The 17,077-nt window shown below is 34.0% G+C and overlaps 3 protein-coding genes across 3 annotated transcripts; 2 read left to right on the top strand and 1 right to left on the bottom strand.

The window, feature by feature from the left end:
• Positions 1-13: 13 nt before the first annotated feature.
• On the bottom strand, positions 14-1,057 carry LOC133338465 (augmin complex subunit wac). Its single transcript, XM_061546636.1, has 5 exons — positions 1,054-1,057; positions 945-989; positions 339-606; positions 171-270; positions 14-103 (listed from the first exon to the last, which is right to left on the bottom strand). Exons 1-5 carry the CDS (start codon positions 1,055-1,057, stop codon positions 14-16), a joined length of 507 nt encoding a protein of 168 aa, XP_061402620.1.
• A 2,211-nt stretch (positions 1,058-3,268) lies between these two features.
• On the top strand, positions 3,269-3,840 carry LOC133338470 (iron-sulfur cluster co-chaperone protein HscB). Its single transcript, XM_061546642.1, has 2 exons — positions 3,269-3,388; positions 3,450-3,840. Exons 1-2 carry the CDS (start codon positions 3,291-3,293, stop codon positions 3,835-3,837), a joined length of 486 nt encoding a protein of 161 aa, XP_061402626.1. The 5' UTR covers positions 3,269-3,290; the 3' UTR covers positions 3,838-3,840.
• Positions 3,841-11,162: 7,322 nt separating this feature from the next.
• Positions 11,163-16,636, top strand: LOC133338464 (gamma-glutamyl hydrolase). The gene is made up of 6 exons (XM_061546635.1): positions 11,163-11,467; positions 14,300-14,350; positions 15,375-15,604; positions 15,667-15,773; positions 16,038-16,135; positions 16,276-16,636. The coding sequence occupies exons 1-6, from the start codon at positions 11,163-11,165 to the stop codon at positions 16,634-16,636; spliced, it is 1,152 nt and encodes a 383-aa protein (XP_061402619.1).
• The last annotated feature ends 441 nt before the right edge of the window (positions 16,637-17,077 follow it).

Here is a 17,077-nt window from a genome sequence, read left to right as displayed (position 1 = left end):
TTTTTCTTCATTTTCATTTTTCCTTAGTCTTATCCTTTCGCAACAAATTAACTTTTTTGATTAATTCATCAATATTGAAATCTTCTGGTATGGCCAATGCATCCTGAAATGTCAAAACAACAATTAGAAACGCAATCTTATTTCTTCGTGCGTCTTTAAAAAACACTTACCAAACGATCTTGAAGACTTTGCATATTTGCCTCAATATCCATTTTAGCTGTTTGCATTTGTGCCTCTGACACCAAGCGTTTATTAATCGAGGTGGTAAATCTAAGGAAATTTTTTTCAAAAATTAATTTCCTCAACTTTACACAATATTCTAATAGGGACTACTGTACTTTTCCAAAAGATTACATTCCGCCTGTTCCTTTTCCAGTTCTTCTTGCTGTTTTCGGATTTCGTTTTTCAATTTTGCAATTATTACATCGTTTTCAATGTGTTCCTTTTTCTTTTTATAGTAAAAGGACTTCAGATTCAATAGCGTCAAATCTTGTATATTGGTAACGCGTTGCAACTCCACACAATCATCCAGCAATAAATGTAGGTTATCGTCGAGGTCACACATTTCCAGACCCGCTAATTTCAATTGATATTCATAGTGTTCACCTGTGCGAGGGATTTTTTTAGTAGCGGTAAAAAAAAATTACGGCTTTAGTCTAGTATAGAGCCCCCGCGGATCGTTTTGACATTTTTACCACATGTAATCCTTGGAGTGCTGATTATAGCGGTATATATTTCTTTTTATTGTGGAAATCAGTATATCCGGATACGTCCTTTTTAGGCTCCATTGGGACCATTGTATTTTCTTATGATTTTTAAAATTTACCACGGCAATATGGACAATATGGGTTTAAATTTAAATCTTTACCGAATTACACAAACACTATTCTAATTAAAAGGATCTGCGAGGGGGCCAGAATTGGGCTTGTTCCAAAATTACTTACGCAACTTCTTCAATTGATTAATTTCTTCCGAAAGTAGTAACGAATCTTAAATGAAAACAAAATTAGGGTAATTTAAAAGATAATAATCTACAAATTATATAAATATTACCCATTTTATTACAAAATTATTGAAATTATTGTTTGTTTAAATTTCGTTTATTTGCATTTCATAAAAGGCGGGTCTAAATTAGGGATTTGTAAGTCGATTTTGGATTGCCATCACAGCTGTCAAATCGGATGCTTACAATTAGTAAAGATCTACAGTAGTCTCGTAAACAAGAATATATTTGGTCTGTTCCAGTACTTTTTTAATAGTAAAGCTAGTATAAGGGAAACATTTCAATAACGCTCTCAGAGTACAGAACAATTTGAAAAGTTCAGGAACGGAAATCTAGTAAATATGTCAAAATTAGATGGTAATACTTCCAAATCAACATAACAGTCAATCAGAGGAAGGCATTCCTGTTTACCATTTTTACTCGGCCAAATTTCTCGAGTAAAAAGTTTACAAAGAGAACGTCATTTTGTTTTGTGCTCTCTTAAATTTGATTCAATGTTTTACCAGTTTTGTGGGTTAAGGAACGGTTTTCGAGTAAAAAGTGGCAAAATTTTTAAAATATGTAGATTCTTTTAGGTTCTGGAACGGAACTATTATGGATGTGAACGAAAAAAAAAAAACAAATAAGCCCTACCTAAATTTCGACTAGCTCTTCCGATAGGAATGTTACCTAAATACGTCGACGTACGAATTTTCAAAGTTGAGAAAATTTAACTATGACAGAAAATTGCTACTCTTTTTTGAAAATAGGAACAAAACATAGAAAAAATACAAATTTTTAAATAAACACGTGAAATATTTGAACACATTTTATAACATTCTATTTTGTTTAGTTCACTAAAGGGGGAAAAGCATGTTAAGTTGACTTATTTTATTGTAAAAGAATAAAGGATAACGGCGTCCGATGGAAAGATCAAGTAGAAGACAACATCTCGAAATATGGTCTTTGAAATTGGATGGGAGATATTTTTTAAGCCAGCTAATGGTGTTTCTACACGATATGTATTTTACATATGTGCTGTCACTTTTTTACATATGGAAATTGAACTCGTCATGTGAAACATACGGAAATTTCAATGTGTCAAAACGATATGCAATTACATATGTATTTTTTTCCGAATAGGACGCGCTCTATTTTCGTATGTGAAACATAAGGAAATCAGCTGTTCGAATGAAACACATTGTTGGAAGAAAATATTTCAATTGAAATTCAAAAAAAAGGATGAAAAGGCAACAATTACAAATTATTATTTCGTTAGTAGGTGTTTAATATGTTGAGTTAATAAAAAATAAAAGTGTTTTTTGTTTATAGGTTATGTCATATGTAAAATACATATGCCGATTTGAACACAAAAATAAATGTTTTGTGTACACTGCTAATTTTGACACACATAAGGAATTACATATGGATGAAATAAGTGACAGCACATATGTAAAATACATATCGTGTAAAAACACCATAAGTAAGAAAGTTCCGGCGTCGACAAAATACACAAATACATGTATGTGCACGCTTTTCCTGTCATAATAGTGACATTACACCATGGATTGCGTATTTTGAAGACTTGCCGGGATAGAAAAAACCCAAGTTGACGGGATAGAAAACACCCAAGTCATAATTATTTTGATGTATGCGCTATGGAACTGGCACCTTGTTTGGTTTCAGACTTTTTCTATCAAAAATAACACAATTATAATAGGTCACACTTATAAATTAGATTGTTCTTCTTCTTCACTTTAATCAGTGTCATCACTTCACTTGAACTTAAAATCAGCTGTTCATGTTTTTATTATTATCTTTGTTGTTGTTGGTTTCATTAGATAACAAAGCCAATCGCATCCACGATAACAAACAGAATTTTAAGAATTTCTTCCTACTACCAACCAAGTGATAACAATAAAAATTTTGCACAAAGATGAGAAGAGTAGCAAGGATTTGTTTTACACAAGTGAAAAAGTCGAATGATGTCGGCTTTACATCATGTCGTGGATTTGTTACTACGGCCGCCCTAAGAGCAACATTACCAAAACATCAATTGGAATGGGAGACAAGTACAGTCTATCTATCAAATCAGCAAAAACGTGGATATGTGCCAGATACTTTGCCATCGGCTGGTAAATGTTGGAACTGCCTAAAAGAGTCCTCCGACAAAATGTTGTGTAAACATTGTAATCATTTGCAGGATGTCAATGCAGAAGTGGTAATAAAGATAATATATTCAATGTTAATACAGAATTTATTTTATGAAATTAATTGTTTTTGCGTTTTTTAGAATTATTTTGAATTAATGGATTTCCCACAAACATTTGCCCTGGAAGCTTCAATGTTGACCAAACGTTTCCGCCAACTTCAATCATTGGTTCATCCCGATAAGTTTACCAACAAGTGAGATAATGTTATTTTAAATTGTAAAAATACCTAATCAAATTTATATTTTTGTCTATAGAACATCACGTGAACAATCGAATTCAGCGGATTGGAGTTCCTTGATAAATAAGGCCTATAAAACTCTACTAGTTCCCATTGAACGTGGCCAATATCTGTTAAAATTGAATGGTCGTGAAATACCTCAAGATAATAGCGCTTTAAATAAAGAATTCCTTATGGAAATGATGGAACGTAACGAAGAAGTTGATGAGGCAACAACAAAACAAGAACTGGAAGCCATTCATGAAAGTTTAACACAAGAACTGGACGAGAAAGTCAAATTCCTGAGTAAACATTTTGCGGATAATAATTTGGATGAAGCAACCGGTGTAATGGTAGAAATGAAATATCTACTGAGCATACAAAAAACAATTAAAAATAAATTGCAATCGTTAATGGGCAGTTGAGTTTTGAAAAAGTATTCAATTTTACTAAAATGATCTTATTGTACAATATCTAATTTAATATGTAAAATGAACAAAATCCTATATATTAAAAATATAAAATTGTATAAAAATACTTTATACATAAAAAGAAACGTTGTACTCTTTGTTGCCTAGTAGAAAGTGTCTTGCAAACAACATTAACGAATCGTGTAAGACAATGGCAATTCCTTGAAGGCACTTTGCAGACAATAATGTGAAATCGTTGACGAAATTTTCACACAAGTGTCGCAGTATTCATGCACGACAACTTGGGCGACAGGGTAAGCGATATTGTCGTTGACGACAGCTTCGGCGACTAAACCCCCTACTTTTCGTTAACGGAGAATCACTTACCCTGTCGTTTGTACAGACTGTATACCTATTGTCATCAATCCTACCCCATTATATACATATTTTTCGTTTATATTTTTTATACCATGAAATTTATTATATTACAAAAACATACCTTATATTTACATAATATCATATAATATAAATAAGGACACTGCCTGATAAGTTGGCGTAATGATTATCTGCATTTTAATATCATTTGTAAAGAAACAACAAAATTAAAATACATTGAAATATGAAACATATTTCAGATATTACTTACAATATTTCATCAATTACCATTTATTTGCCGAATCCTAAGAGTAAAACAATAAATTTACATAATTATATATTCAGTTAAACTTACCTATTTTAAACAAGAAAACAAGTTTCGTTTATCCTAAATTTCTTATAAATATTTTCAGAAAGAAATTTATATTTGTTTCTGTCAATATTTCATTGTACACTCGATTTAGACTATTTTTGTTTTCATATTTCGAGAAGAAGGACATTTTCGACGACATATCATGTGTTTAGTCATGAATGACAATTCCATAAATTTCGTCAACGAAATTGTCACGCAAGATAGTATTTTCTACTGGGGTATTGAGGCATTTGATTCGTATTTGAAAAAATTAAGAGTGTAAGTTTGTAATTACATTTGTAATACCTTAAGTTAATTTTTGTTCAGAGAAAAATTCCTTTGGATGTTTACATAACATGTTGGTACTGAAATTAGGACATATCGCTGTAGGTTTTGGTACAGCGTCTATATAATGGCTTACGACATCCTCCCATTTGTTCCATGTTTTGACATGTCCCCATTTCAGGTATTTTGAAGGTCCTAGGTGCATTTTCCAACCTGAGTTTCAGTAATTTGTTTTCCCGATTAAAAAATAAAATTATCCTAGCAGAACATGTTTTAATACAGTGCCCAGCCCATATTCTGTATTTCGAAAGCTTTAACATTTCAGGTTTTAAGAAAAAATAGGAAACGCTTAGCGACAATTTTTAATACAGGGCAATGTTTTGCTATCCCTCCATATAAAATACTCATTCCATTTTAGGTATATGCATATGTGATATGCATTTATCAATTACAGGCTTTCAATGAGCTGACTCCATAAATCTAACTTGCTCGGAATAAGAAATGACTGGAGCTTTTTTCCCGTTTCTAAGTATTAATATCATATCTCCGAACGATGATCATAACAATATAAAAACACAATAATCCATACATTCCAAATCCTAATACTCTTACCAAACCTGGATTAAGTTCGAAGATAGGAATCATCGGTGCACTCCGTTCTTATGGTACTGAGGTAGGATCAACATTTGAAAAACTTGTTTAATTAACTTGAAGGTAATAGAATGTCAACACTTCTTGAGATATGGGGCTCTAAAATTCCAAAAATACCCCCATATTTTATTAAATATCTTTAAGAACACCACACCGAAACATTAGAATTTGTTACTGCAGATAGTGCTTTTAATACTGATAACAACCACATATTTTTTCAAAATTTTCGAAGAGGAGTCCATAAAGTACCTTTTGGTCAACCTAAACATCTCAAATTATACAATTTAAATCTTTAAAATGTTTTTATTTATCAACATATGTTTGTGTTAGGCCACCAACAACCAACTGCATGACTTGCCTTGCTGATAAGAGAGAAATCAGCTGTTCTGTAGTATGTCAAAGGCAAATTGAATCGTTTGCTCTCTTACTCTTTTTTCCCGCTATAATTTGTTGTTGTTTGTATTTGTATGTCAAATATTTGCATTGTACTTGTTTTCGGCTGCAAAGTATCTGTTTGATTTTGTTGCGATTTTAATCGGGCAGTGTGTTTTCTATCTATATCAGGAAAAAGAAACAACGAAACTATTTTCACGTGTATAAAAATTTGTTCTATTCAAAAATAACACCCCGTTTGCCAGGAATTTTTTTAGGATAAACAATTCCGTTACAATAACAATTGTATGATTATTTGTTTGCCAAGTTGATAGGTAAGTACGTCTGTTGTTGCTTTTGCCATTGCACTCTGTTTGTATGTGTGACGTTTGATAACAAAAACAAATTGGAGGAGGGAGTTTTATGAAGGTGTATGTGAGAAGTGTAATCAAATTAAATGCTTTGTTACAATAACAAAAAGGGATTCCCATATATAGTCGGTGACATTAATAAATATTAAAAATTAGAAAAAAATCTTTATGCAAATGTAAAACCGTTACGAATTTGAGTGGAATGGGAATTCAAATTCAGTGTTTGGATTTACTTTGGGGACAAGTGTTTATTCGAAAATTTGTAATCCAATTTTGTACCAATAGATGGACGAAATAGATCCCATAATCATTCATAGCTTTCCAAAATATAACCTGGCTATGTTCTTATCTTTTCTTAAATCTTGGTAAAAATACTTTTGAAATTTTTGGTATTTTTATAAAATGCAAATTAATATTTATTATTTTTTTCTTCGACATTTTTCTGTTTTTATAAAACATAATCTCTTTTATATATCGAGTTTAGTTAATAATTCTAAATAGTAATATAATAATATGTGTATTAGGTCTTCGATTTCTTTAGTAAAAAAAATTGTTAATACTGTCACAACGAAAAATAACGGGGTAGAATCATTGCATTAAAATCAAATAAGCCATCTTAGGCATGAGGAGATTTTAGACGTTGTGTTATATAGGTGAAACTTTTCGATAGCGGTATGCCGATAGCATCACTGCCATGATCTCCCAGACGAATGGCTTCTAATTGTGGCAGAGTAGTTAATAAAGATGGTGGTGGTATGACAACGGTGTAGTGGGTATCTGGTGTATCAACGGTATAATAGGTTGTATCAATATTTGCCGTATTGGGTAGTGTCAATGGTTCATCTAAGGTCAGAGAGTGTAGAATGCCATTATCTAGAGCATTGTTTAGACCAATATTACCATTTAGAATTGAATGTCCATTAGTGTTAATGTTCAAGCCGGAGGCGTGGCCATTGCCATTTGATTTGCCGTTTCCATTACCATTGGCGTTGAGATTTCCATTGCCATTGGCGTTGCCATTTAGTTTTCCATTTAAGGTATTGCCATTGGATTTACCATTTCCATTGCCATTTAATTTGCCATTACCATTAGTTTGTCCATTGCCGTTGACTTTTCCATTGCCATTATTGTGACCATTTCCATTGCTGTGACCATTTCCATTGCTACTAACACGACCATTTCCATTGCTACTACCACGACCATTTCCCTTGCCATTTTCTTTTCCATTACCATTACGACCAATTCCATTTCCATCATTACCACTCAAATCACCAGCATTTCTCAATTCACCACTAGCAGCTCCCGATCCCAGGGCATGAGCCTCAGCTTTGGCAGTTAGAATATATGTTGTTATCAGTTGTTGCTGTTGTTGATGGCCAATTTCCTGTCCAACTCTTTCCAATTCAGAAGAGGAGGAAGATCTTCTGGGTGCCGACAATTGTTTTCTTGATTTCTGTTTGTTAATCAACAATTCCCGGGTATTCTGTTGCAACTCATCCAATGGTAGCGAATTTGATAGTTCATTTTCCGATGAACCATTTCCATTGGTCTCATCAGTATCCGGTGCCAAGGCAGCCATCAGGGCTGCTTCACGATATGCCTCAAAATGTGCCTGTCTGGCCTGTTCAACTTCGGGTGTATCGGTGACTGGTTCGGGTGCCCGATTCAAATCAATAACACTTTCCATGGTGCTGCTCTCCATTTGTTCTCCATTGTCATTGTTGCTGTTGTCCGCAAGCGATTGTTCTTGTTGTTGTTTCTGTAATCCATTTGCAATTTCATCGCCATTCAATTGTGGTTCCATTTCTGCGGACGCTGCTGTTGGTGTACTATCAGCAGCATTATGTATAATTGTATAAAATCCATTTAGATGCTGATCAAGTCCAAGTCCTGACTGAGGGATATCCGCATTCAAAGTAATCAAATGTGATGGGAAATGATTACGTGATGCTGTCACTATCGTAATGATGACACAAACAATTATGATTTTCATGATTTCCGTTTTTAGCTTATGATCCTTGGGTTCGGTTTTTGTGTTTCGTCAGATGCTGCTGTAGCTTTATCGAGAGTTGGATGGTTTATGATATGGCATAGATCTGCGACGTTGCAATTTATAGTCATACGCATTTGTTTTCAAATAAAACTAAATCATATTTTTTTTCTAATTTGCGAATGACCCAGTTGTGACTCTCAAGTATGGCCAGTGACCATTTTATCTTGTTGTTGTTTTCATAGCATATCGCCATAGCCAAAAAAGAGACTTCTTGCTTGACCTCGAGACTGGCGCCTGCCCTTCTGTATTACTGTCAAAATGTAATTGATATGCAAAGCCTAGCTGCCTACCAGTCAAGTCAGCCATCCAGCCAATAGTTGGATGGATGGTGTCAGTAATGTACTTCATGGTCTATGTGTCAGCGTAATGAAGGTGAGAAAATCTTCTATAGACGTACATCCACTAAATATTTGCTTACATCTTGTTGGCGATTTTAAAGTGTGTCAAAAAAAAAAAAAAAGTATTAATAATGAGACATTTGCGTCTTTGAGTAAACTACTGGTTATTCTAGATCATACATCTAATTTCTTGAATTATATTTTTAGAGAGACCCAGCTTCTTATCGAAAGACAAACCTATTTACGAAGAAATTAAAACATCAAATCAAATAAACGATGACCGGCAAAAAATGTCAAATGAAATTTCCTTGAATTATATTTTTGCTAGAAATTCTGTTATCCAATACGAAATTCTAACCAAGAAAAATTTAAGAGGATAAAAGTCATAACAAGTTGAGATCCTTGTTCAGAATTATTGCAAACATCCAATAAGTATTGACTGAAGAAATTTCCAAGCTCCTAATCGGGGTTAAAACACCTAACACCTTCGTTGTTGTTGTAGCAGCCCTACTGATTTTACACAATCTACTGAGGTGACAGACGTTGGCCGAGTGATAGTCGGGTTGTTTCAGATCGGAGACCCCTCTGACGTGGAAACAGGTATTCGGTTGTTTGTGCTGTAGCAGTTTTTTGCTTTTAAATCAATATTCACAAAACGAATCGATCTGTTCAAGATGAGACCATAATGAAGATGGAGTTCGCACCACCCAGAGACCATCATACGTAGCCGATTTTTTAAAGATAACGTAATACAAGTCATTGGTCCTAAAAAAACTGGACTTGGGAAGATAGAAGAAAAAGAAAAAATAGCAAACATTGCAAGTTTTCACACAGAGACTAACAAAGAATAGAAGATACCATTAAAGTCTCTTTAGAGGTTTTTAAGAAATTTCAGATCCTTTAATAGGTCCTTGATAGAGCCATATTTAAAGATATTTATACCCTTCACCGCACTGTGGTACAGGGTATTATGTCTTTGTGCATATGTTTGTAACTGGCAAAAGGAATCGAGATAGACCCATTAAAATTGGACTTGAATGAAATTTGGCACAAGTCACTTATTTGGCCCAAGGACGTCCGATTTTAAATAAATGGTGCACCAAAATCCCTGGAAATTATTCAATTTGCACTAATTTTGGCACAGCCTACAGAATTAACTCCAGAATGATGTGTGCTAAGATTCGTGAAAATCGGTTCAGATTTAGATATAGCTCCCATATATATTTTCGTCCGATTTTATGTAAATGGTGCACAAAAGTCCCTGGAAATTATTCAATTTGCACGAATTTTGGCACAGCGTACTGAATTAAGTCTAGAATGGTGTGTGCTAAGTTTCGTGAAAATCGGTTCAGTTTAGATATAGCTCCCATATATAGTTTCGTCCGATTTTATGTAAATTATGTACCAAAGTTCCTATATATCTTTCGATTTGAGCGAAATTTGGCATATCGTACTGAAAATCGGTTCGGATTTAGATATAGCTCCCATTTGTATTTTCGTTGGATTTTAGATAGGTTAGGTTAGGTCGACACGAAACGTATCAAATTGAGACTAGAATGACGTTATAGCTTTTTTTAAATTGGTGGAGATGCAGACACAGCTTCCATATATATTACAAACGGATATCTGATTGCGATTTAATTTATGTATGTATATAAAATCGATTTACATAAATTTGTCCAATTGTATGCAAACGACTCTAAACTTTTCAGAATGAAATGAAATTTAGCATAGGTTCCAGATCACATATTCAAATTTGTTAAATTTCATGTCAAAGTTCTGTCGAAAACGCGGAGTCTGTTAGGAGACATAGGACCCTGCTAGGCTCTTTTCGTTTCGTAGGGCACTATTTTGGGATAGTTGCAAATTTCTTTTCTGTGTGCCTGTAAGGAAGGAAGTCCGGAGTGCACAGCGTGTCTTTGCCCCTCTAGCTGCTAGCCGGAGGTATTCTTTTCTAGGTTTGACCATCTGTTTGTTGTATTTGGGGTGCGAGGAAAAGTGAAGGTGTTATACGCCTCATTATTTATTTAAAAATAAATAAATAAATTTGGAATTCATATGTATGATAATTTAGCTAATGTGCCTGGTACTTCACCAGACAAAAATGACAACAACAGCAAACAAGAGTGCAATGTGCTATTTAACAGACGCACAACGTTTAGTTAGTTAAAAAACAAGTATAAATGCAAAGCAATTTAAATATTACACACACACATTCACAGAGCCATTCATGCAAACATATTTTTACAACTTTAGTTTTGATTTTAATGAAAACAAACAATTCGATTTATAGAACAGAAGAGTGCTTTTGCTAGCAGTAATTTAAGAAATTTAAAAGCTCCTCATTGATTTGCCGACCCGGCTGGTTATTCGCATAATATTTTGTATCTGTTATCTGTTTTTTTTCGTTATTTCGATTTTTTGTTGTTGTTGTGTTTTTTTGTTAAGAGTACCTCTATTGGAGTGTTGTGTAAAATTTTGTCGTGTTTTAGTAGTTGTTTAGTTTGCCACCTGATCACACAATTTTCCGTTCACCGACAGCAATGGACACGCGCGGTAGCAAAACCCTTATGTCTACGTGCCGCTATTGGGGACTTTTCTTTGTCTGCATATCGCTGCTGCCGACCTTGATCACCGGCCGTTTAATTAAATACACAAATCGGGATATTAATGACAGTCCATTGGTAAATTTGGACAATGAGAATGCGACACCGATTGTGGGGATTTTGTCACAGGAAGTGTCACAATTTGTTTTACGCAATTATCCGAATAGTACATTTTCCAGTTATATTGCGGCGTCATATGTGAAATTTGTTGAAGGTGCTGGTGGCCGAGTGGTGCCTATATGGTAAGTATTAGAAAATTTCTTATCAAATATTGTAAATATGGATCCCTTGTTAGGTCCCATATAAAGGTCTAGTCCCTCTATGGGTATTTTGATATTTTAGCATTATGAAGTAGCTGTAATTTGACTCTCCGGGATATTTATACCCTACACAATTATGTTGTCAGGGTATTATAGCTTTGTGTAGCCCCAAAAGTTTGTAACGCCGCGAAATATTGGTCCTAGGCCCACCTTTAAGTATACCGATCGTCATATCTCGACTAGCTGAGTCGATCTAGACATGTGTGTCCGTCCGTCCATTATAATTTGTAAACACGATACAGGTCACAGTTATGGACCAATTTTCACGAAATTTTGCATGTAGGATGGGTCCTGGCCAATGAAGACCCCTATTGTTTTTGGGAAAGATCGGTTAATATATAGGGGATGACATAGACCAAATACTATTTTTTTTTCGTTTTTTCTGGTCGCTCCAAAGGCCGCAATATTGGCCCGAACATCGTGACAGTTTGCACGGAGAAGGAGATCGGGCTAAAGAATAAGCATGCCTGTTTTGATAACGATCGGTCAATATTTAGCGGGTCAAATTGACCCTGACTTTTGTGTGAAAAATTACAAAAATTGTATTCTATAGCATATATATTTACCACTGAAGGACACAGACCCGAGAAGTTGATATTATATCCAAGAGTAGTGGTTGACCTTTAAATTAAGACCAATTATATTGTTGTATGTGCTCGGATGTGGGAGTTACACCTAAATATTTACAGGTATCTCCGTATTCGTATATTATTTAGTAAACCATTATCACTCTAGAGAGGGGAACTATAGCGCTGATCGCTTTGAAATGTTCCAAGAGGTTCAAGGTATGGTCAAGGACAAAGCCTATACTTTTCGGTGATGATCAGATAATAATTTTGGAATGAAGTGGACCGAAAACTTAATTTTTTGTGTTATTTTCGAGTCGATCTATAGACCACAAATGAAAGCCGAACATCACAACACAACCCACGGTGAAGGGAATTTGGACAATAGCTGTACTGAATACTCGTAATATTCGGAAAATATGTCAGTGTGAGGAAGAGGTGCTGTTTACCTCTAATCAGGCACGAGGGTGCAAATATCACGAAATATTGCCCAGGCTCGGAATAAACATCCGCAGAAAATTTGAGTTCCCTGGTAGTTGTGTAGGGTATCATATGGTCGGCCCCGACTATACTGCTCCGCTCACTGGTTTTATTATAAAAAGTCTTTCATTTGATTTTTCATTTTTAAGTGAATTTGTATAAATGTATAGAAATTACAAAATTATTAAGCCCACTTCCTCAAGTCTTATGTTTATAAGAAACAGAATGACTTTCAGTTTACACGAAAATAACACTGTGCGACACGAACAATTTTTAGGGGTTCTAATGTACATATTCTGTTTGGTTGGAGTCCCTGGACCACGAAAATACCTTTTGTTTTTCTGGGTCACTTCGAAAATTAGTTTTATAACGGTAAATGTAGAGAAAACCGTGGTTTCATAGATTTTCACTTTGAAACGCGTATGTCTTTATTTCTTTCTGAGTTACAGTGGTCGAAAAGTGAAAAAATACCCATAAAATGACAAAATTTATTTTTCTTCGGACCGTACGAATAAATTATGATATCAAGCCGTATAAGTTTTATTATATTACGGGGAAGACAATTAAATAAACTTTCGAAAATGAGAAAAATCAAAAAAATTGGTTAAAAAATGGACGACTTATACCCATTTTTGCGATTTCCATCGCAAATATATAAATTGCCACTTATTACGTTTTGATAATGCATTCTAATTACGGAATAGATTTTGCTATTTTATTTTGTAACGGAATAAGTGTATTTTGTGAAACCAAAAATTCCATTACGTATAGAATATAATTGTGTTTGTATTATTTAATAATACCGTTAAAATGTTTGTTCAATTTTAAATCGAATGAAATTATAAAAATACAACACTATGCAACACAATTTTTTTCCTAGGATTTTTATCGGATTTCGAAATATTCGTATATGGGGGAATTATATATCTAGATGTCTGCATTGCAAACATTGCATAGTATATGCAGAGATATTTAAATATAATTAATTATTAATTTCTTTTTTTTAAATTGTATCCTAGTGTAATATAAAAAAAATCTGTAATTATAAAATTTGCGGTACAACTTTATTTAAAAAGATTAATTTGTTTTAATTTCCTGACGTTAAGTTATCTCAGTTAAAAATAGAAATATTTTCCCAGACAGGCCGAATACTTATCATCAATAACAGTTAGTACTGGCGGAGGTCGTTGTCGCTTGGCAAACATAAATTATTTAATAATCATTTTCAAAAATATACGTCATCACAATGTCACGTACATATGTTATGATTTGAGTTAAGAGTAGACTTGACAATATATTTTCGAAATGTCATAAATAAATATCATCGAAAATCCCGATTAATATAATGGAGATAATTGGCACAAAATACTTTTCATCAATAACTGTTCGTACTGGCGGAGATCGATGTCGCTTGGCAAACATAAATTATCTAATAATAAAATTTTTAAAAACATATGTTATCACAATATGATTTGTTATGATTTGAGTTAATAGTAGACATTCACACAACTTGACAATATATTATCAAAATGTCATAAAAAATATCATCGAAAATCCCGATTAATATAATGGAGATAGTTGACATTTGTGTGTTCTTTTAACGCGACTACTTAAGATAACTAAATACAATTTGTGATTTTTTAAATAACCCAGCAAACTTTTTTGTTAAAAAAAATAATTCATATTTTTCTTGTTTTCTTCATTCTAGGATTGGTAAACCGCGAGAATACTATGAAGATATTTTAACAAAAATTAATGGGTAAGTTTTGAGTATTAAAACATTATATATATATAATCAATATATATTTTATATAGACAGCTGACGGGAATATAGACGAGCTGAAGGGAGTCTTTATAGACGAGCTGAAGGGAGTCTTTATAGACGAGCTGAAGGGAGTCTTTATAGACCAGCTGAAGGGAGTCTTTATAGACGAGCTGAAGGGAGTCTTTATAGACGAGCTGAAGGGAGTCTTTATAGACGAGCTGAAGGGAGTCTTTATAGAAGCTGTAGTCTTTATAGACGAGCTGAAGGGAGTCTTTATAGACGAGCTGAAGGGAGTCTTTATAGACGAGCTGAAGGGAGTCTTTATAGACGAGCTGAAGGGAGTCTTTATAGACGAGCTGAATATATATATATATATATATATATAATATAGACGAGCTGAAGGGAGTCTTTATAGACGAGCTGAAGGGAGTCTTTATAGACGAGCTGAAGGGAGTCTTTATAGACGAGCTGAAGGGAGTCTTTATAGACGAGCTGAAGGGAGTCTTTATAGACGAGCTGAAGGGAGTCTTTATAGACGAGCTGAAGGGAGTCTTTATAGACGAGCTGAAGGGAGTCTTTATAGACGAGCTGAAGGGAGTCTTTATAGACGAGCTGAAGGGAGGCTTTATAGACGAGCTGAAGGGAGGCTTTATAGACGAGCTGAAGGGAGGCTTTATAGACGAGCTGAAGGGAGGCTTTATAGACGAGCTGAAGGGAGGCTTTATAGACGAGCTGAAGGGAGGCTTTATAGACAAAGTGAAGAAAGCATATATTGACGATATAAAAACTGAATGAAGTCTTTTTAGGAGGGAATAATGTCTGGGAGTATTTTAAGACGCTTACTAAATCTTAGTGAAGTAAGGATGTGAAGATCTGGGGATTTCTAGATGAAGCTCAGGGTGTATTTTAACATAAAGTATTAAATAATTTTTCTTTTTGGAAAGACCACATTGTTTAATTCTATATTATTTCGCATTTTTGTTTTTTTTTAATATAAAATTTCCTTTTTTTAATTCAGAGTCCTTCTACCTGGTGGCGCTACATATTTCAATCAATCTAATGGCTATGCCGATGCTGGTCGTCACATTTATGAAATTGCTATGGAAATCAATGATAATGGTACCTATTTTCCCGTATGGGGTACATGTTTGGGCTATGAGTTGTTGGTATATTTATCGGCAAATGGAACTGAGCCACGAACATATTGTTCATCGTCTGCCCAACCATTGCCATTGGAATTTAAAGAAGGTTTGTAAATTTACGATACGATATGTATTTTTTTATACATTTATGTTTGTTGTACTTTTCAGATTTCCAGCAATCAAGAATGTTTCGCAATGCAAGTCCTGAAGTTATAGATATTTTAAAGAATTATCCGGTCACGGCGAATTTCCATATGTATTGTTTTACAGAAGAGGTGAGTGCAAGATAAAAAAAATCAAATCACGAGAAATCACAACATTGCCTTAGGCAACATCTTTGGGTTATTTATTTATAAAATCCATTAGACTGGTGTGTTACCAAAATACTTATGCATGTGTTTTCTCGCTTTCTTTATGCATTCCATGCCATACCATTACACACCTAATACATTTTTAATATAAATTACATTATTTCTCCATTAATAATCAATTCACTGGTTGCTGTGCTTGTTTTTTTCGTTTCTTGGTTTTCTTTTCAGACTTTTGCCACTATGAAATTGGATACACTGTGGAGGGTGATGAGCCTCAATCACGATTGGGATGGCAGTGAATTTATATCCAGCATTGAACATAAAAAGTAAGTTCGCCTAAAAGTATGCTAATAAATTATTAACGCAATTACATGGTGCTTCGTTTCTTGCATACATAACATTTTTTTTTTTGCTTTTGGTAATCACCATGTTTTCTCTCATGACTTGTTTTTCTCTTCTCCAACAGGTATCCTTTTTATGGTGTACAATTTCATCCAGAAAAAAATCTCTACGAGTTTGTACAGAATCGCAATATAACCCACACCACCCTTGCCATTAAGGCTTCACAATATTTTGCCGATTTCTTTGTGGGTGAAACACGCCGCAATCGTCAATTTTTCAAAAATCAAACCGAAGAAACGGAAGCGTTAATTTATAATTATGCCCCCAAATATACTGGCGCTATTGGCTCTTCATTTATGCAGCAATATTTATTCGATGAGCAGCCCATAGATCGCGTTGGCGGCGGTAATGGTGCCGAAAAGTTCGGTGCATCTATTCTGCTGACATTGTTTAGCGTGTTTGTAATACATCGCATTTGGTTATGATTTAAAAGAAATGTGTTTAACATTAACCGATAATCAGGGCTATAGATGCGAGATAAATCGATTTAGCTGATTGATATCTAATTATTGAGATTATTTGCATTTTATTGTTATTTTTTTTATATACATAAGTAACTGAACAAAATAAACGTAATGACAATGTGTATGTATATATACATAAAGATATTATGGATACTCTTATGAATCAATATAAAGATACATACTCTGTGAGAAAAATCAATTCGAAATGGTCGTCTGAAGGAAGTCTTTATAGATGAGCTGAAGATTGTTTTTATACGGGAACCAATGGGAATTTTATAGGAGCCTTGGAGGTGTATTCCAAATGGAATCCTAATAAGCTTTGGAAATATTTATGCTCTGGAAGTACTTATAGACAAGCTAAAGTGATTTTTTGTTGGCGAGCTATAGGGCGAGAAGAAAATA

This window comes from Musca vetustissima, unplaced genomic scaffold, assembly GCF_032173495.1.
Source record: "Musca vetustissima isolate MV318-11 ecotype Yass unplaced genomic scaffold, APGP_CSIRO_Mvet_v1 utg35934, whole genome shotgun sequence".
Lineage (NCBI taxonomy): Eukaryota > Metazoa > Arthropoda > Insecta > Diptera > Muscidae > Musca > Musca vetustissima.
This window is presented reverse-complemented; position numbering and strand designations above follow the sequence as displayed.